The following is a 22,350-nucleotide window of genomic DNA, read 5'->3' as shown; positions in this document are numbered from 1 at the left end:
GTCCTTTTTAAAGCATTCTGTTGTTGATTTACTCTTGTCTTTCGGATCATTGTCTTGTGGCATTATCGAGCTTCTATTAAGCTTAGGTGACAGAATGCTACCCTACCATTCTCCTGTAAAATGTAATACAATTTTGATACTGTACCTTGTTCCCTCAATGATTGCAAGCTGTCCAGGCCCTGACGCAACAAAGCAGCCCCAAACCATGGTAGTTCTTCCACCATGCTTCACAGTTGAGGTGAGGTTTTGGTGTTGGTGTTTCCTCCAAACATAGCAATGTGTGTTTCTGTCAGAAAGTTCAACTTTTGTGTCATCTGTCCACAGAATATGTTTCCAGAAAAGTTACAGAACATCCAGGTGGCCTTTTGCAGACTTGGGACGCACAGAAATGTTTTTTTTTTGGAGAGCAGTGGTTTCTGCCGTCATGTTCTTCCATGAACACCATTCTTGATCAGTGTTTTTCTTACATAGTGGACACGAACAGAGACTTTAGCAAGTTCTCGAGATTTCTGCAGGTTGTTTGCTGTTACCCTTGGATTATTTTTCACCTACAGCGTTGCATGTTGTGCTCTTCGTGTGACCTTTGCAGGATACCCACTCCTAGGGAGAGTAGCAATGGTACTGAGTTTCCTCCATTTGTAGACAAATTATCTTACTGTGGACTGATGCACACTCAGTTCTTTAGAAATGCTTTTGCAGCCTTTTCCAGCTTCATGCATATCTACAATTCTTCTAAGGCCTTCTGAAAGTTGTTTTGACCGAAGCATGGTGCACATAAACAGATCTTTCTTGGGAAGCACAAGCTCTGTCAGCTACCTGACTTTAAATGTCATTTTTATAGGGCAGGGCACCTGTGCAACCCACAGCTTCAATTTCAACTCATTGATTGGAATAACTGAATCCAAATAGCTTTTGTAGAAGGCATTACCCCAGAGGTTCACATACTTTTTCCAACAAATACATGTAATATTGGATGATTCTCTCAATAAATGAACAAGTATAATATTTTTGTGTTAAAAATTTATCTAGTTTTAGGGCTTGCATGAAGATCTGATCCCATTTTAACTCATATTTATGCAGTAATAGAGAAAATACGACAGGTTTCACAAACTTTCTGGCACCACAGTTATAGGATTCTTTATTACTGTTTCATTAACAATTTTTTTTGACCAGTCAGGGTTGTTAGCCTTGACCTAAACCCCGGAAACACTTTTAGTCTGGCCTCTACCCTTTGACCTGTTTGGCATGGGTGATCTTACCAAGAGTCAGACTACAAGGCCCTGACTCCAGCCACCAAGGTGTGTAACTCTTCAGGTCATTGAGGCACAAAAGCCTCCAAACCCACCACAAGATTGTGGTCCTCTTGGAGACTTGCAGGTTAATTCACCACTAAATCATTCCTGCAGTAGGTTGCTGGCAGGCAGACAATAGAATCTGAGTGGTTGGGTTAGAGTTAGGACATTGAGTCATAAAAACAGGCCTTTGGCCCAAGTCTTGTTTGCTGACCAAAGTGCTTTTCGGTACTAGTCTCATTTAGTCCATAAGCCTCAAGAGCTTTACAATCCACCAACCTGTCCAAAAATGTTTTTTAATAGTTGAAATTGTATCTACCTCTAACAGTTCTGCTGGCAGCTCCTTCCAGATCTACACTACCCCCTGGGTGGAAAAACTAGCTCCTTGAGGCCCCTTTATATCTTTTAAGAAAGTGTGTGGCTGGTCATCCAACATGAGTTGATAAAACCTGAGGTCCCTCTCTCCACCCCCCCCCCCCCCACCCTTCCACCAGTTTCCTTCTGTCCAGGTAAATCAAAGCTCTTGTCAAGGGAGCATTCTTGTGAATCTTTTTGCCTCATCTTGAGCTTAATTGCATCTTCCCTAAGGAATGGCAGCAGAATCGTCACACTGCTCCTGGTGCAGTCTCTCCAATACCCTGTTGAGCTGTAACATGATATCCCAATTCTTGTACACTGTGCCCTGTCTCAAAGACGATTGTATTATTCTCCTTTTTCACCTTGTTTACCTGCGTCACCATGTACTTCCACCACACGCTCTCCTTCTTTTGCAACATTCCCCAGTGTCCGTCATTTACTCTGTAAGTTTTAACTTCCCAAAATACTTCACTGATCTTGTGCAAGTTAATCTTATTTGCCATTCCTTTTCCCACATTACCATCTGATCTTGATCCCATTGTAATCTTAGGCATCCATTTTCAGTGTCCATCACATAGCCAATTTTGTTGTCATTGTTGTAACTGTGAATGAAGTCACCAGAGAGACGTAGCAGGTAGATATAAAAGTCTTTATTTGGGACACACATGAGCTGACAGCCTTTGGAGTCATGAGAGAGAGAGAGAGAGAGAATCCCTGATCCAACATTACAGGCCATTTTTATATGTGAAAAATCAAATGTAACAAGATAATTTCTATAGTTACAAAGCCCTCAATGCTTTTGAGTTGCACGTAGTTTTTAAATTCCTGGGTTTTCCCACCAACGCATGCAAAATCAGTGTTAATTACTGTGGTCTCTGAATCATATTCATGCTATGGAGACGTTGATTACATTCATGCCTAAGCAGACACTTCAGTCAATTGGGTGTCTTCTAGTCTACAATATACTCTTCTGAGCTGCATTTCAAATTCCATCTACAATCTATATTCAGATCTGAAGGCTGATTGCTGTTGAAATTAATATTTGCTATATTGCATCTCCAGAATATGCCCTAACAACTTTACTAATGATGATATATATATATATATATATATATATATATATATATATATATATATATATGTGTGTGTGTATATATATATATATATATAAATATATATAAAACAACAGGAACCTGCTCTCCACTGCCATCCCCTGACTCCTCCCACCCAATTCCTGTAATTGGTTAGCTCACCCTGATTCTCATGAGAAAATGGGTACACCAATTTTGTTGAACTGGTCCTGCCCTGAGTACAGATGGCTGCTTGTTTCCAAAGGAAATGAGAAAAAATATAAAAATGAGAAATAACTAAGTAATTTCCTTATTTTGTTTAGCTAGATTAACACATAAACAGGAACTGATTTTTCAAAATGGGATTGGCAGGGCTCATCAATAATGATGCCCTACAGAGACAGGGTGAAAAACTCGAAGCCTGGTGCCAGGCAAGTAACCTCTTTCTCAATGTCAGCAAGACGAGGGAGATGGTGATTGACTTCAGGAGAACTCACTCCACTCACCCCCCCCCCCCCCCTTTTACATCAGCGGCACAGCAGTGGAAACTGCAAGCAGTCTACGTATATAAGCTATCTTGTGAATTTATTTACGATTATGTTTATTGTGTTCTTTATCTTTTGTGTTGTTTTAGTGCTGCATCAGATCTGGAGTAACAATTATTTCATTCTTTACACTGATGTACAGGAAATGACATTAAATGATCTTAAATCTTGAATTATTCAACTGTACAGGCTTTAAGACTTACTGAAAAATTGAATTGTCTTCATTAGTCACAGGATTTGCAAAAAGATCAGTTAAACATGTCAAAAAGTCTAAAAGAAGTTGGTATTGGAATGATGCAGTGGAATGGTCTGTCATTAGCAGAAGTAATCTGCATTCCTGTTCCTTCCTTATTAGAAAGCGTCTAGCATGAGTGATGAGGGTAAAAATTAGTTATTCTAGTCTCCTGTAAAAAGTAACCTAAATTTCAATGATCAAAAGATGTGAATGTCCAGTGTCTATGAAAAGAAATAAGGAATTAAAGAGAAGGAGCATTATCTAAATGTATTTTTATTTCAAAGCAAGGTGTTTTTTGGTTTCTAACTATAACAATTAATTTTCTTTCAAAGCGGAACTAGGAGACTACAACAATTCCGAGCACTTGCCCGGTTACCTCGCTGATTATTCTTTTATTGCTAACCAGCCTCAAGACTTTGAAAAAGAGATAGCAAAATTACATCAGCAGCATAAGTGAGTTGGTCCAGTGTGCATTCTATGTTGGAATTTTTGTTGTGATTAAAATATTTCTGTGTTTTATTTCTCTGTATAAATTATTTTTTCCTTATAAACAGAGGACTGTCTCCAGCAGAATCTGAATTTAATTATTTAAACACAGCCCGTAGTTTAGAACTATATGGAGTTGAATTGCACTTTGCAAGGGTAAGTTTAAATCTTTTACTTCATGTTGCTTTAGATGTCGCTAATTGAAGCTCTTCATTGTTTCTACAAAGTAGTGTTAATTGATCATTAAATTTATGTTCTGCATCGCTTCTAAACTTTGCAAGCTCAATAAAGGTGTATACTTAGTGAAATCATACATTTCTTTGAAGGATTTTTATACTTCTAATTTCAGATCACACAAAACTTGAGATTTGGGAAGGGGTGACATCACGATCACATTTGCTAATCGCCTAGGCCTAGTGCAATACATTTTCATCTGGTATTGTATTTGCTTACTGCAGTCAGCAAATTCCCATGTAATTAATTTGTTGGATCGGCCAGTGTTAATCAAGTGCAAGTGTAGCCTGAGAAAATGTTGCATAATTCTGTTAGAAAATGTTTGCATGCACTGTCCAATATGGAACATTATATAATCCAACTTAATTCCAAGGAAGCAGAACACAAGGACCTGAGAGGTGATCTTGAATTATGAATTTAAGGTTGTTGTTTCTGCACAGCTAATGTATCTATAAATGAGTCAGTTTCAAAATTGAATGACGGTGATTCATAACCATGATGAGGGATGATGCTGGAATGTGCCATCCAAGATGCCATTGAGTATATTCAAGGCAAAGCTTGCTTTTTTTTTATTTCAAGGGACGTAGTGATGGAACAGGAAAATGGCCCTGAGGTACAAGATCAGCCAATATCTTGACTAACAGTGGGACTGACTCAAAGTCCTATTTCTCCTTTGTTGACAAAATCATGAAAGTTAACTGTGTGCTCTATGATGGTGCCCAGCATTATATCTATTACACATTTTTTACTGAATAATCAGAAGTTAAATTAACTATATTTTGGATTCTTCCTCACCACAAATCTGCATTGTATGGTGCAAAAACATTTTAAACTGCAGATGTTGGAAATCTAAAATAAAATCAAAAAATGCTGGAAATCCTCAGCAGGCTAGTCATTGCAGAGTGAATTTAGCAATGATTAATTGTAGATTTTAATCTGTATTTTAAAGAGGTACTGATAATGAGAATGCACCAGATATCTTTAACCTTTTGTATGAGTAGTTAGATATGAGTTTCATGCTTGGCACTCAGAGTTGTAACTTAGTAAAGCCATTGGTTGGCGGGTGTATTTTTACCGAACTGTCAGACATGCTTATTGCATTAGTGGTTCAATTTCAATGAGGAATGCATGAATGTGTAATGTGAAATCATGTGTGAACAAGATGGAGTGACAGACTGAATGAGATGTCTATTGCTATCAAGCACCTGACGTTTAATCCTCGCAACATCTGTAGGAAGAGGTGCAGTCGACGTTTCAGGCCGAGACCCTTCGTCAGGACTAACTGAAGGAAGAGTTAGTTCAGTTCTCTTCCTTCAGTTAGTCCTGACGAAGGGTCTCGGCCTGAAACGTCACTCTTCCTTCAGTTAGTCCTGACGAAGGGTCTCGGCCTGAAACGTCGACTGCACCTCTTCCTACAGATGCTGCTTGGCCTGCTGCGTTCACCAGCAACTTTGATGTGTGTTGCTTGAATTTCCAGCATCTGCAGAATTCCTGTTGTTGACGTTTAATCCTGTTTTGTTTTCATCAGTCATTTGAAGCTATAAGCTTTATAATGTAATATGGCTCTTCAGAGATGAATATGATCCCATGAATGAATCCCTCTTTCCATGCCTGATGTGAGTGACTGAGATTCCATCCTGATGGAACCCCATCTGGGGTTGCTCTTGTGATATTGGATCTCTTGTACTTGGGTTTATGTTACAAGAATCATGGTTGGTGCCCTTGCTTCTGCAAGCGTAAATTGATAGGGGAAGGGTTTAGAGCAACAATTTTAGTAGTCAGATACACATATAGCAACGGACTAAATTTACTTAATTTTGATATTCATAGCACTTTGCCACATTTTGGACCAAACAAATATAAAAATGGAAAATTTGATGCTCTGTGCAAGAGGATTATTTAGAGACATTGTAATCTTAAGCCTCAAAGGCTGCAAATTAGTCATTGGCAGACTTTCACTTTTCTACTTGCCCTGACTTCAGTGTTCCATACAGCTGAGGTTCCCCAAAATGCTGCCTAATGCTTCTTTTACATTATTAATCTAATCCTTAAGAAAATAGTGGAAGTTCAGATGGCTGCAATGTTCTAATAAGCAATTTTAATATTTGGCTCATATCAGAAGGATGTTGCATTTCAAATTTTGATTTGGATTTTAGTATATTTTGATAATTTCATGACTTTTCTAAGTCTGGGAATTGAGGATATTTCACATAGAGGTAAAGTCCTGGAAGACTGGTTCTGTAGCTTTATGCCTTTCGCCTTAGATGCCAATTGGAGACCCAAAGTTTGATACGAAATTATCTTCTTTTTAGGATCAAAGTAACACAGAAATTATGATTGGTGTGCTGTCAAGTGGAATTGTTATTTACAAGAGCAGGGTACGAATTAACTACTTTCCATGGTAAGTACAGTCTCTGCCTACTCTTCTTTTAGAATTAATAAAAATAGCCTTTTGACCAAATTTTTAAATCGTTCCTCTTTAGGCTGACTCCTTTTTCCCTGTCTTAAGCACCTTATGGTATTATTTCTGCTTTAAAGGAGTTGTGTATTAAAGTTAATTCCTGTTTTTGAAATGATTTTCCTTATAAACTCGTGAAAATTTTGCAAAAATTCCAAAATGAATCGGTCCAAAATTTGATATTGTCATTTATCACAAAAAATATTTTTTAAGTATTTGAAACATTTGAGATTCAGTCCCAAGATGTAATAAATATAATTGTAGTAAGATATACATTGGCTTTGTGCCAGCATAACATTTTGGATGAGAATAGTGTCTTCTCTATTGTACATTTTATACTTCCATAGCTTTTGTTTCTCGTATCTGTTTGTCATTCTACATATTGATAGCTCTGTAGGAAGAATATCATAAATAATGCAAGGATGAGGAGTAGTGAATCATAGTACTTCAAACTTGGCGAGAAGTAATGGTTCACAAACATTGGAAAATCTGTAGATGTTCAAAATCCAAAGCAATATACACAGGAACTCAGCAGGCCAGGCAGCATCAAAGGAAAAGAATAAACAGTTGACGTTTTGGGTTGAGACCCTTCTTCAGGACAGGAAAGGAAGGGGAGAAGGTGGGGGAGGGGATGAAGTAGTACAAGGTGGCAGGTGATAGGTGAAACTGGGAGAGGGGGAGTGGGTGAAGCAAAGAGTTGGGAAGTTGATTGGTGAAAGATAAAGGGCTGGAGGAGGGGGTGTTTGATGTAGGATAGAAGACCATGGACGAAAGGGAAGGGGGAGGAGCATCAGAGGGAGGTGAGAGAGGGGGAAAAGGAATGGGGAATGATGGTGGTGGGAGGGGGACGGGCAGTTACAGGAAGTTCAGGAAATCGACGTTCATGCCATCAGGTAGGAGGCTACCCAGATGGAATATAAGGTGTTGCACCTTCTACCTGAATGTGGCCTCATGGCAGTAGAGGAGGCCATGGACTGAAATGTGGGAATGGGAATGGGAAGCGGAATTGGAATGGGTGGCCACCAGGAGATCCTGCTTTTTGTGGCGGACGGAGCATAGGTGCTTGGCGAAGCGGTCCCCTAACCTAGATCAGATCTCACAGGAGGCCACACCGGGAGCATCAGATACAATGAATGACCCCAACAGACTCACAGGTGAAGTGTCACCTCATCTGGAAGGATCGTTTGAGGCCCTGAATGGTAGTGAGAGAGGAGGTGTAGCGGCAAGTGTGGCATTTGTTCTGCTTGTTCATTTTCCTCCTTAGCCCCAACACCTCAGTGTTCTCAAAGCTTTATCTGCCGAGGCTACCATTGTCTTAGGAGAAATGAGAAAATTTGTCCTCATTCCAATCTCATTCAGCTGCTGTTTATCCTAATATAATGTCCTCTCATCCAGGACTCCTCTAAAGGAAAGATCTGAACATCAACCCTATCAAGTCACTTCAGAGTTGTATATTTCATTCAGATCAGTATTTATTCTAAACTGCAAGGAGTATAAGTCCAGTCTTAAATATTCTTGGTAAATTCATTTCATTTTGGCAAGACTTAATTTTGTGGACTAATTTCGTTCTTCTAACACAAATAGTTGGGATTGGGAAGCGTGCCTTATGAGAATAGGTTGAGTGAACTTGGCCTTTTCTCCTTGGAGTGACGGAGGGTGAGAGGTGACCTGATAGAGGTGTACAAGATGATGAGAGGCATTGATCACGTGGATAGTCAGAGGCTTTTTCCCAGGGCTGAAATGGTTGTCACAAGAGGACACAGGTTTAAGGTGCTGGGGAGTAAGTACAGAGGAGATGTCAGGGGTAAGTTTTTTTTTTACTCAGAGAGTGGTGAGTGCGTGGAATGGGCTGCCGGCAACAGTGGTGGAGGCGGATACAATAGGGTCTTTTAAGAGACTTTTGGATAGGTACATGGAACTTAGAAAAATAGAGGGCTTTAGGTAAGCGTAGTAATTTCTAAGGTAGGGACATGTTCAGCACAACTTTATGGACCGAAGGGCTTGTGTTGTGCTGTAGGTTTTCTATGTTTCTATGTTTTTAGATAGAACCGTATCGAAGGAGGGTGCAACTGTATGCAATACTCTTGCTATTCCTGGAAGTCTTTGAGACAAAGCCAATCTTTTCTATGTCTATATTACACTCCCTTGCGGTAATGACCAGTATTCAATTTACTTGCTGTGCCTGAATACTAATTTTGTTTATTGCCCGGTACTAAGAAAATCAGTCTTAAATTATTGCCCTAAGTGGAAGAAAAAATAAAAAATCAACAGGATAAAACTATCTTAATTTAAGAAACTGTTTATATCAAGAGTTCCCAGCCTGAGGTCCACGGACCCTTTGATTGATGGTATTGGTCCATGGAGTAAAAAGGGTTGGGAACTCCTGGTTTATGTAAGTGTAATAGCTGCTTATGTCTTTGCATGGCAAGTTATTCATTTAAGATGTGAAGTTAATTTAAATTCTTCCTGAGCACAGTTCAGACTGCACTTTGAAGTATTGTGTGCAGTTCTGGTTGCCACATTATCACAGAGATGTGATTGTGCGAGATAGAAGTATGTAAAGCATGGATTGGTAGGTGGTCAATTTTTTTCCCCTGTTAGGGGTATCAAATACAAGAGCACAGGTTAAAGATGAGGGGTCAGTATCTGTGTTGTTCAACGGTTCGAAGGCAGATGGAGGAATTGAATATAGTCACTGTGTTTAAGGAGCATTTTGCCAATTAAATACACAAGGTGTATATGATCTTGGTGTGTGCAAATGAGATTAATATAGATGAGCAAAAAAGTTAGGATTGGATGTGGTAGGCATCCAATCACATGATTGGATGTGTTTGGCATGTGATAGGGCCCACTGTCAGGCAAGACCAACTTCTGATATTAAAATTTCTATCTGAAGAACCTTGAGTGTTGGTAGTAGTCATAACTTTGTAAAATGTTTTGCTGGAAGTAGTTTGGGTTCATGATGGTAGAGATGGAAAGGAGAAGAGACCATTCCTGGATAATGAATGGTTCAGCTTTTACAGGTGTTTCTAAGTTGATTTGTCCGTAAAGTCAGAAAATAAGTAAAATCATAAGAGCAAAATTTGACCATTTGGCCCATCAAGCCCACTCTGGCATTCCATCATGGCTGACTTAATATCTCTCTCTAAACCCACATTCTGCCTTAGATGCCCTTACTAATCAAGAACCTTTCAGCCTCTGCTTAAATATACTCCATGACTTGGCCTCAACAGCTGCTCGTGGCAGTGAATTCCACAGATTCATCAACCTTAGGCTAAAGAAATTCCTCCTCATCTCTGTTCTAATAGGATGTCCCCCTATTCTGAGGCTGTGCCCTCTGGTCCTGGACTCCGCTGCTATAGGAAACATCCTCTCCATGCTTGAGATATATAACCATATCTCCATAGTGTTGTAATGAATAGCATCAAAAACATAACTGATAAGGAAGGATAATTACTTAAAGTAGAGAGAGAGAAAGCTAGTTGGTAAGAATGAGCATGTGCATGTTAGACTTAAATATAATAATATGGGAGCTCGCTCGTATGTGGACATGTCCATGAGCTGGACATTCATACCCGACGTCGCCCTGTATCTTAGAATGTTTAAATTTTGTTATGAATGTATTTATCCATTCCTGAAACCAGTTTCTTGTACCTTTTGTAAGATTCCAGCATTGATTAGAATTCAGCATTGTCTGCTTACAGCTAAGAATGTTTATATTGATTGATAGAGACTAATTTTTTTGAGCAATAATTAAGTTTTAAATGAGGGCTATTCAGTGGATCAGGATGTGGATTTTTCTCAAGTTAATGAGAATTCCAACAGAAGGTTCAGAAACAAAATAAGTAGCTGGCTTTGGCAATGAACCGTGATTGGAAATAGTTTTGGCACTGAAGAATAAGCATTAGAAGTAGGCTGAGAAGAGGTGAAGAGAAGAAAAGATGAAAATAAGCATCAGTCCTGACGAAGGGTCTCGGCCTGAAACGTCGACTGCACCTCTTCCTAGAGATGCTGCCTGGCCTGCTGCATTCACCGGCAACTTTGATGTGTGTTGCTTGAATTTCCAGCATCTGCAGAATTCCTGTTGTTTGCGAAAATAAGCATCTGTTAGTCACTTGCTGCTTTTAAAATTCAAACAGTATTTTTAAAATAAAGTCAAGTATACAGAAAGATCAATGCATAAATTAAGCAGAAGTATTTAAACAGAATTACGACCGTGCAAAGCACGGGCCTGTTCAAAGAAGTGTAAAGTGTGTGCCGTGGTTAAGCACTCAGAGCTGTATAGAGGCTTGTGCTGAACAGTGGCTAAGTGGACTGACTAATCTCAAAATATTCAATAGATATTAGCTAGACCAGTTAGATACCAAAATATAGTTGTTTTTTAACTTTAGGAAAATGGAAATTGGCAATTCACAGCATTAAGACTGTGGCATAACAGATCTCTGCCTGTACCACCACCTATACTCTTCTATGTTCTATGGAAGTATTTGTAATTCATTATTTTATTGTCTTAACAGGCACTGTTCAGTCTATGTTCACAGATCATTGACAGTGAGACAGGTTGATAAGATGGTTAAAAAGAATATCGGGTACTTTTCATCATTAGATCAGGTGTAGAGTTAAAAGGGTAGAAAAGTTATCCTAGAACTCTACAACACTGGTCAGATTACAACTTAATTCTTGTATACATAGAAACATAGAAAATAGGTGCAGGAGTAGGCCATTCGGCCCTTCGAGCCTGCACCACCATTTATTATGATCATGGCTGATCATCTAACTCAGAACCCTGCACCAGCCTTCCCTCCATACCCCCTGATCCCCGTAGCCACAAGGGCCATATCTAACTCCCTCTTAAATATAGCCAATGAACTGGCCTCAACTGTTTCCTGTGGCAGAGAATTCCACAGATTCACCACTCTCTGTGTGAAGAAGTTTTTCCTAATCTCGGCCCTAAAAGGCTTCCCCTTTATCCTCAAACTGTGACCCCTCGTTCTGGATTTCCCCAACATCGGGAACAATCTTCCTGCATCTAGCCTGTCCAATCCTTTTAGGATTTTATACGTTTCAATCAGATCCCCCCTCAATCTTCTAAATTCCAACGACTACAAGCCCAGTTCATCCAGTCTTTCTTCATATGAAAGTCCTGCCATCCCAGGAATCAATCTGGTGAACCTTCTTTGTACTCCCTCTATGGCAAGGATGTCTTTCCTCAGATTAGGGGACCAAAACTGCACACAATACTCCAGGTGTGGTCTCACCAAGGCCTTGTACAACTGCAGTAGTACCTCCCTGCTCCTGTACTCGAATCCTCTCGCTATAAATGCCAGCATACCATTTGCCTTTTTCACCGCCTGCTGTACCTGCATGCCCACTTTCAATGACTGGTGTATAATGACACCCAGGTCTCGTTCCACCTCCCCTTTTCCTAATCTGCCACCATTCAGATAATAATCTGTTTTCCTATTTTTGCCACCAAAGTGGATAACTTCACATTTATCCACATTAAATTGCATCTGCCATGAATTTGCCCACTCACCCAACCTATCCAAGTCACCCTGCATCCTCTTAGCATCCTCCTCACAGTTAACACTGCCGCCCAGCTTCGTGTCATCAGCAAACTTGGAGATGCTGCATTTAATTCCCTCATCCAAGTCATTAATATATATTGTAAACAACTGGGGTCCCAGCACTGAGCCTTGCGGTACCCCACTAGTCACTGCCTGCCATTCTGAAAAGGTCCCGTTTATTCCCACTCTTTGCTTCCTGTCTGCTAACCAATACAGGACAATGTGATTGCACTGGAGCAGATGCAGAGGAGTTTTTGAATCTGTTACCAAGACCCAAAATATTTTGATAACAGGTGAAAGATTGGGACTACAGTTGGCCCTCCTTATCCGCGAGTTCCGCATGCGTGAATCAACCAACCGCAAATCGAGAAAACCCGGAAGTGCTCTTCCAGCACTTGTTGTTCAAGCATGTACAGACTTTTTTTCTTGTCATTATTCCCTAAACAATGCAGTATAACAATTATTTTACATAGAATTTACATTGTATTAGGTATTATAAGTAATCTAGAGATGATTTAAAGTATACAGGAGGATGTGCGTAGGTTATCGTGGATCGGGATCGAAAAAAAACCGGAAGGTCTCGTACTAAGTAAGTCGGAACAGGTACATCTGGTATTATTTAGCGTCAGTTAGTCAAACGTTTGTCTTAGTGTATAGCATATACTTTACCTTTCTATGCATATAGAACACTTAAGAAACGTATGTTTCAGCGCCGGGTTCGGGAGCAGAAGTTCCTGAGTTTGATCTAGTGACAGATTGCTCCAAGCGCACTCTGTATCCATGCCAGGTTAATGTGGAGGATCAAAAACCCCAAAACCCAATAATTAAACCACTGCGTTGCTTAGTAATAATTGTAGCTTTCATCGGGGCAGGGCCTTTCTCACTTTATCCTTTAAAATTGTTCCAATCGTTGACTGACAGTAGCGTAACGCTTTTCCAATGACCGATGGAGTTTCACCTCTTTCTGATCGCTTTATTATTTCCACTTTATTTTCAATCATGATCATGATTATTTTCATGAACAGAAATACTGTGGATTCAGAGCTCCGCCACCGGGTCCTAATATCCACCGCACTGAGACAGGTTAAGTAAGGTCCAGGGTTCTGCTGGGTCCTAAGGTCCACAGTATCTAGATAGGTTGAATAAAGGACTTGAGCATCTGCATTTTTTGGTATCTGCAAGGAGTCCCGGAACCAATCCCTTGCGGATAAGGAGGGCCAACTGTATTTGATTTGGAACTGGAGACATAATTGAAGTGTATAAAATTTGAGGGGCTGAGGGCAAGTAAATAGAAAGGTTCTATTGATGTTATCACAGGGTTTTAAAATCCAGGTAGCATAAATATAAATTAATTGATAGAAACTTCAGAGTGGAAATGAGTAAATTCTCAGACTGAAATAGTGACACAGGTGTCATCACATTTTAAAAAAATATATATATAAAATGCAGCTTTATAAAACTCTAGCTAGACTGTGTCTGGAGAATTGCATACAGTTCCAGATGCCCGTTATAGGAAGGATGTTGAGGCTTTGGAGAGGGTACAAAAGAGGTTCACCAAGGTGCTGCCTGGATTAGAAAGCATGTGCTATTGTTAGAGGCTGGATAAGCTTTTGTCGCTTTTTTTTCTGGAGCGTTGGATGCTGAAGGAAGATCTGATAGAGGTTAAGCAACACACCTCAAAGTTGCTGGTGAACGCAGCAGGCCAGGCATCATCTCTAGGCAGAGGTACGTTTGACGTTTCAGGCTGAGACCCTTCATCAGGACTAACTGAAGGAAGAGCTAGTAAAGAGGTTTGAAAGGGGGAGGGGAAGATCTGAAATGATAGGAGAAGACAGGAGGGGGAGGGATGGAGCCAAGAGCTGGACAGGTGATTGGCAAAAGGGATATGAAAGGATCATGGGATAGGAGGCCCGGGGAGAAGGAAAAGGGGGAGGAGGGGGAAACCCAGAGGATGGGCAAGGGGTATAGTCAGAGGGAGAATAAGGAGAGAGAGAGAGAGAGAAAGAATGTGTGTATATAAATAACGGATGGGGTACGACGGGGAGGTGGGGCATTAGTGGAAGTTAGAGAAGTCAATGTTCATGCCATCAGGTTGGAGGTTACCCAGATGGAATATAAGGTGTTGTTTCTCCAACCTGAGTGTGGCTTCATCTTTACAGTAGAGGAGGCTGTGGATAGACATGTCAGAATGGGAATGGGATGTGGAATTAAAATGTGTGGCCACTGGGAGATCCTGCTTTCTCTGACGGACACAGCATAGGTGTTCAGCAAAACGGTCTCCCAGTCTGGGTTGGGTCTCGCCAATATATAGAAGGCCACATTGGGAGCACCAGACGCAGTATTTCACCCGAGCCGACTCACAGGTAAAGTGTCGCCTCACCTGGAAGGACTGTCTGGGGCCCTGAATGGTGGTAAGGGAGGAAGTGTAAGGGCGGAAGTGTAAGGGCATGTGTAGCACTTGTTCCGCTTACAAGGATAAGTGCCAGGAGGGAGATCAGTTGGGGGGGGGGGGGCAGGGGAACGAATGGACAAGGGAGTTGCGTAGGGAGCGATCCCTGCGGAAAGCGGGGGGGGGGGGGAGGGAAAGATGTGCTTAGTGGTGGGATCCCGTTGGAGGTGGTGGAAGTTACAGAGAATAATATGTTGGACCTGGAGGCTGGTGGGGTGGTAGGTGAGGACCAGGGGAACCCTATTCCTGGTGGGGTGGCAGGAGGATGGAGTGAGAGCAGATGTGCGTGAAATGGGGGAGATGCGTTTGAGAGCAGAGTTGATAGCGGAGGAAGGGAAGCCCCCTTCGTTAAAAAAGGAGGACATTTCCCTCGTCCTGGAATGAAAAGCCTCATCCTGAGAGCAGATGTGGCAGAGACGGAGGAATTATGAGAAGGAGATGGCACTTTTGCAAGAGACAGGGTGAGAAGAGGAATAGTCCGGATAGCTGTGAGAGTCAGTAGGCTTACAGTAGACATCGGTGGATAAGCTGTCTCCAGAGATAGAGACAGAAAGATCTAGAAAGAGGAGGGAGGTGTCGGAAATGGACCAGGTAAACTTGAGGGCAGGGTGAAAGTTGGAGGCATAGTTAATAAAGTCAACGAACTCAGCATGCGTGCAGGAAGCAGTGCCAATGCAGTCGTCGATCTGCAGAATTCCTCGTGTTTGCGTCTGATAGAGGTTTATAAGATTATGAGAAGCTAGATAGGGTAGACGGAAAGTATCTTTTTCCCAGGATTGTAATGTCTAATACCAGAGGGCATACATCTAAAATGAGAGGGAGTAATTTCAAAGGAGATGTGAGGGCATGTTTTTTAGCACAGAGTTGTGGGTGCTTGGAATGTGCTGCCTGGGGTAGTGATAGAGGCAGATATAGTAGAGACTTTAAAGAGCTGTTTAGATTCACATGAGTGTAAGGAAAATGGAAGGAGATGGACATTATATAGGCTGGAGAGATTAGTTAGCCATTTGATTACTAATTTAATTGGTTCAGCACAACATTGTGGGCCGAAGGGCCCGTTCCTGTGATGTACTGTTCTATATTCAATGTAATTAGATAAGTACATGAAAAACCAAGACAGGACAGGGTCAGGTGCCAGAATGTGGTATTGGGTTTGTCAACAACTACAGAAATAATAAGCCTAAGGGTTGTTTTGTATTACAAATGTTCTGATATAAAAATGGTTGTAGTTGTTCTTCAGTCTTTGCACCAACTTGCGTTTATTTACCCAGACAGCAAGTTTAAACTCTTCATTATTGAAGTATTAATTTACTTTGAATTGCAATAAGTGTCAGACTTTGATTTCCAACCAGTAAATGCAAATAAAGATGAGTTAAATTGCAATTTTCATTCCATCCAACCCTTTCGAGCCAGACACTTACTTTGTTGATTTTTTTTAAAAATATGTATTGTTGACTGTGGTGTGCTAAAGTGCAACATTTAACCAAGTTTTCATTTTTGGATCTTCATACACAGACTCCAATTCATATATAATTACCCATTACATGTTGCTGCTCGTCGTCTCTAAAATTTAAATTGTTACAACAGATCTTTAGTGCACTACCTGAGGCTTGTCAGCTTCTTAGCAGGTAGTTGTGCTGTGTGAAACTTACCTCTGAATTCAAGTGATAAAATGGGAAGAACTCAGACCTGTCCCTTATCTGAGGTAGAGCTAATTGTTTTTAAACAAAAAAGAGATTTTAGTTTTTTTCTTTAGCATTTTTATCCTATTTTACTATTTTAAAGATGAAAAAAAGTAGTCATCATTGCATGTAATTGAGCCGAGTTATATGTGTACTTTTACTTAGATATTCAACCAGACCATTTTGATGATTGTAATGCTGCAGGATCTGCATCAAATGGGAAAAATGAGCTGAAAACTGTCACTTGGAAATTAATGCAGTGTTGCACTTTGGGAGAAAAAACCCAGATAGGATTTAACAGAATAGTGAATGGTAGAGCACTGAAGAGTGCAGTAGAACAGAGGAATCTGGGAATACAGATCCATAATTCCTTGAAGGTTGCATCATGGGTAGATAGAGTCATTGGCATATTGGTCTTAATATATTTAAGTACTGAGTACACAAATTGGGATGTTATGTTGAAGTTGTATAAGATGTTGGTAAGGCCAAGTTTGGAGTATTGTATGCAGCGCTAGTCACCTACCTACAGGAAAGCTATCAATAAGATTGAAAGAGTACAGAGAAAATTTACGAGGATACTGCCAGGACTTGAGGGTCTGAGATACAGGGAAAGGTTGAATAGGTTAGGACTTTGTTCTCTGGAGCGTAGGAGAATGAGGGGAGATTTGACAGAGGTATACAAAATTATGAAGGGTATAGAAAGGGTTGAAGCAAGCAGACTTTTTCCTCCAAGGTTGGGTGAGACTTCAACTAGAGGTCATGGGTTAAGGGTGAAAAGTGAAATGTTTAAGGGGACCCTGAGGGGAAGCTCCTTCACGCAGAGGGCGGTGAGAATGGGGAATGGGCTGCCCGCAGAAGTGACAGATGCTAGATTGATTTCAACATTTAAAGGAAGTTTGGATAAGTATATGGATGGTAGGGGTACAGAGGGTTATGGTGCAGGTGCGAGTTGATGGGACTAGGCATAATAGTTTGGCACAGACTTGATGGATTGAAGGGCCTGTTTCTGTGCTGTAGTGGTCTATGACTCTATGACCCAAGTTTTCAGCTTCATTGATTTTCCCCTTTAGTTATCTGAACCCGAATTACTATGCAAGGTTGATTCAGAAACCTTTCCAAAACAAAGTTATTCCAACAGGTTAGCAAATTTGCTAACATTCTCACCTCTTAAGCTAGGAGGTGATGAACTCCAACGTGTAACTGGGCTTATACTATATGCAATACTAGGATGCTGAAATGGTAAAAATGTCATTGGTCAGATGATATCCTCTGCAGTATTCAAAGAACAGCAGTGCTTCCCTATGTATTTGAAAATGAAAGTGAACTGAAGGTCAATAAGAGCTGTTTGCTGTATTTCCTATACTGGAGTGAGTGGCCACACTTCTAAAGTTATCTGGCTGAAAAAATCATTTCAAGTATCATGAGGAAGCTGTTTGAAACGTGCTGTGAATGAGATTTTCTTTTTAACTTTTTAATTGCTGATGCTTCGGTAATAGATTTGAAATTGCTGCTACTAACAGTTTTCTTTTACACAGGTTGAAGATTGTAAAAATATCATTCAAATGCAAACAGTTTTTCATTCAACTTAGAAGAGAACTGGTAAGTGACCTTTTCTACTTTGAACTTTGAACCTTGTACTTGGTTTTAATTTGAGATCGTGTTGAGCTAGAATTCCAGAAGTAGATTTCAATATTAGATGTTTTATGTCCCATTAAATATGAAACTACTTTGTCTCCACTTGTATGTTCCTTTACATTTCACACTGGTTTAGAACAACTTTTGATGAATTACAATGCACATTGGACATCCATTACCTATATAAACACTGGGAAAATCTGCGCACTATCATAAGTACATGCACCAAACAGTAGGCAAGGAATAACTGGCTGATCCATGTACTGAACAGCTACAATGCCTTGTGTGTCATGTACCATGTAGTGTAACAGCAGAAGTGAGAAGCACTCAATGGAGAGAAAAAACAATCTGGAAAACTCCATTCTAATCCTTTCAAATGAACCAAACTAGTTTAGTATATCATTTTGGTTATGACATTTGATTTCTATATCTCTTCTGTGATGGAAACTGCATCCCAGTCAGGAACTGGTGCATCTCACATTTGAGAATATGCAGGGTAAGTGTTCATTACAGTGGATGATTTTTACTTCTATGAAAAGAACTAGCTAACATCGAACTTTATTTCTTCTGCATTATTGATATGCGTGATATTTGGCCCCACTCAGTCTCTGTCATCTTCCCCTTTTGCTAACCAGCACCACCACCTGCCCACCAAATGTCCACATACTTCCCAGACATCATAACCAATTCAACCTATCTAATTAAGGTTTTTAAGTTTGCACTCATATTAGCTCTTGATTTTTTTTTTGTAAGACTAGAATCAACTCTTAGTTTGCTCTGCTAGCGTATACAAACCCAGTGTGCTAAAGGTGTTTGAGTAATAAAGATCTTTCCACATGGGATCATTCTTATGGCATTGTTTGCCACCTCACATCAATTTCCAGATGCAAACTACGATCTACTAGAGACAGTTTTCTAAATGAGCACAACCTGGGTTGAATGTTTACTGACTTGTAATATTCATTCACTTGTATATGCAGAGAATCTCGGGTTGCTGCATATAGAAACAGAAAAAAAGTTATACGATCACAAACTAGGTGCGCTACTTGTATATTTTGATCAAGTTATACAAGTAGAGCACCTAGTTTGTGATCATATAACTTTAGATACTTTGAAAATCAAGCATTGACTTATGCTGTCTCAGTGGATGACTGATGTTTAATCATTCGATTATTTACACTGCTGCAGTGCAAATAACTACACCAGCCAAAATTGGAATTGGTTGAGGTTATTGAGGAAACGTTCATTAAATTGCCAACAAAAAGTACACAGTACTTCATGCAGCTTTGTATAATAGAATATTTAATTGTTGGATCATTCTTTCCGCCACACCCTAATGGTATTGGTTCACTCAAGGAGTTTTGACAACCTGACCAGGGTTGTTAAACTGAAATATGTACTTGTTTAAACCTAACAAACCTACCTTGACAATAGCTTTAGAATCTACACTTTGTGGCCATTTTATTAGCTACACCTGTACACCTGATTGTTAATGGAAATCTCTAATCAACCTATTATGTGGCAGCAACTCAATGCAAAAAATCATGCATACATGGTTAAGAAGTTCAGTTGTTCAGACCAAATATCAGAATAGGGGGGCAAGTGATTGATCGGGGAATCATTTTTGGTGCCAGACCGGGTGTTTTGAGTATTGTAGAAGCTGCTGATTTACTGAGATTTTCTCATACAACGGTCTCTAGAGTTTACAGAGAATGGTGCAAAAAGCAATAACCATCCTGTGTGCAGTAGTTCTGTGGACAAAAATACATTGTTAATGAGAGCAGTCAGAGGAGAATGTCCAGACTGATTCAAGCTGACAGGAAGGCGACAGTAACTCAGATAACCACACATTGTAGCAGCGGTGTGCAGAAGAGCACCTCTGAATGCACAACACTTCGAACCTTGAAGTGGATGGGCTTACAGCATCAGAAGATGACACTGGCTTCCGCTCCTGTACCTAATAAAGTGGTCATTGATCGTATATCCCATTGACATTGCAGATGTGAACTGCAGAGCAGGCAGTGGTGGAATTAAACAGGAAATTGAGAATCCAGAGAGGTTGCTTGAAAAAATTGAGTTTTAAAAAAAAGACATAACAATTGGAAGAAGTTGTAGTCTGCTGGAACGCTTGCATCTATCTAATTGCATCCACAATTAAGATAAAGCTGATGTGGAATCTTTTGGATGTTTTAGAATTGTTTGAAGAGATAAGGAATTGCACCAGTGTATTTTATGTCCCTGTTGATAAAAGAAGGGGAATGGTACAAACATTCACATCATGGAAGAAGAATATAGACCATTGATAACAGTTGATTTGAGAGATCTTTCAAATGGATAAATTACTAAGTCTGTTTTTTTTAAAAAAAAAAATCTCTTAATTTAATCATAACAGTAAACACCATTTTTCCAATTATTTTTGTCTCCTGGCTGAAGGTTATCAAATCACATTTATTGCCGTATGCACAAGTATAGAGAAGTACAGGTGCAAAGAAAAACTTAATCACAGACCTGTGCTTTGACAGCATAGAACATAAATCATATCAGGCAGTGAAGGGAAAAAAAGACCAGTAGAAACAAGACAGTGCAACCAATTATAGTCAGAGACTAAACTGTGGTCCATTGTGTTCTTTTGCTGAGGTAGGATTAAGGTTCTGCTGGTCAGTTCAAGAATATATAGGAAAGTAGCTGTTTCTGAACATGGTGATGTAGGACACAAGGGTTCTCTACCTTCTGCATGGTGGTAACAATGAGAAAAGGGCTTGACCTAGATGGTGGCTATCCTTGATGATAGATGCTGCCTTGGAGCAGTACCTCTTATGGATGATTTCAGTGGTGGGGAAAGTTGTGCCTATGATGGACTGCCCTGTGTCCACTATTCTCTGCAGTCTTTTGCGTTCCTGTGCATTAGGATTGCTGTACCAGGCCAGAATGCAACCAGTCAGTATAATTTCAATAGTGTATCTGTCTGTAGAAGTTTAAGGCTGAAACTGCTTAAGCTTCAAAGAAATTACAAGAGCTGGTGTGCCATCTTTGTGATAAATATGGTATTTAAATGAAATGAAAGCAATTGTTCTGTTAGTTGATTATCCCTGGGGAGAATACAGATCAGTTTGTAGAGAGGCATAAGTTAAGCAAGGACAATCAAGGATAGAGTGGACAGCCAGCATCTTACTTCCAGTATGGCAGTGGCTAATACCAACGGACATTCTTTTAAAGTGAATGGAGAAAAGTGGAGGGAGATATCAGGTAGGTTATTTTCACAGAGAGTGGCAGGTGTTTGGAATGCACTGCTGGGATGGTATATTAGGAACATTTCCGAGACTCTTGGATAGGTGTATGGATGTAAGAAAAAGAGGGTTATGTGCTATGTAGATGGCAAGGGTTAGACTGTTCAGGGAGTAGGTTAAAATGTTCGAACAACATTGTGGGTCAAAGGGTCCATACTATGCTCTACTTTTCTATGTTCTCGGACTTGTCTAACAACTTAGAATTTTAACCCTGCAATTTTTGACATTTGCTGCTTTTGAATACTTGGAGAATATGAGGTGTTCAGACAGGAAATTGTATGAAAATATATACATATCTCAACCACTTACAGCATCACAACCTGCAGGAAAGTTGCAAGTAAGACTGAAAGATTGCAGAGAAAATTTACAAGGATGTTGCTGGGACTTGAGGACCTGAGTAATAGGGAAATATTGAATAGGTTAAGAATTTATTCCCTAGAACATAGAAGATTGAGGGATATAGATGAGGTAAATGCAAGCAGGCTTTTTCCACTGAGGTTCGGTGAAAGTATAACTAGAGATCATGGGTTACTTTACTTTATACTTTACTTTTTTTTCTTTGGGTGAAAGGTGAAATGTTAAAGGGTAACGTGAGGAGAAAATTCTTGACTCAGGGTGGTGAGTGTGAATGAGTGCCAGATCAAGTGGTGGATTGGGTTTGATTTCAGCTTGAAGAGAAATTTGGATTGGTACATGGATGGGAGGGGCATGGAGGGCTAACGTCCTGCTGCGGGTTGATGGGGGTAGGCAGATTACTGGTTTGGCATGGATTAGACAGGCTGTTTCTGTGCTGTGGTTTTCTATGACTCTATCCGAGAATGAAGCAAATTCAACATTATGGGAGTAAGATAGCCAGCAAAAGGCCTAAGCATCAAGAATTTCTGGCACTCTCTTTGAGACATTAAATTTATTATATCAGCTTCCACCCAGCTGGTCATACCTGAAAACAAACTAATGGCAACCTGTTTTTAGTTACTCGCAGCCTCTTTCTCCACTGCTGTATGAATTGCTCTGCAGTTCAAAGCACCATTTTTGATTCCTGAATTTCTATTA

The 22,350-nt window shown here is 40.1% G+C and overlaps 1 protein-coding gene across 5 annotated transcripts in view; it reads left to right on the top strand.

The window, feature by feature from the left end:
• Positions 1 to 22,350, top strand: part of ptpn4a (protein tyrosine phosphatase non-receptor type 4a) — a 254,199-nt gene that overhangs the window by 156,757 nt on the left and 75,092 nt on the right. For all 5 annotated transcript variants that reach the window (XM_072258734.1, XM_072258733.1, XM_072258732.1 and 2 more), the window contains 4 exons: positions 3,832 to 3,952; positions 4,054 to 4,141; positions 6,532 to 6,620; positions 17,911 to 17,974. In XM_072258734.1, the coding sequence (XP_072114835.1) occupies positions 3,832 to 3,952; positions 4,054 to 4,141; positions 6,532 to 6,620; positions 17,911 to 17,974 (362 nt within the window). The remainder of the gene's footprint in view (positions 1 to 3,831; positions 3,953 to 4,053; positions 4,142 to 6,531; positions 6,621 to 17,910; positions 17,975 to 22,350) is intronic.

The sequence above is a fragment of the Mobula birostris genome, chromosome 5 (genome assembly GCF_030028105.1).
Source record: "Mobula birostris isolate sMobBir1 chromosome 5, sMobBir1.hap1, whole genome shotgun sequence".
Taxonomy (NCBI): Eukaryota; Metazoa; Chordata; class Chondrichthyes; order Myliobatiformes; family Myliobatidae; genus Mobula; species Mobula birostris.
This window is presented reverse-complemented; position numbering and strand designations above follow the sequence as displayed.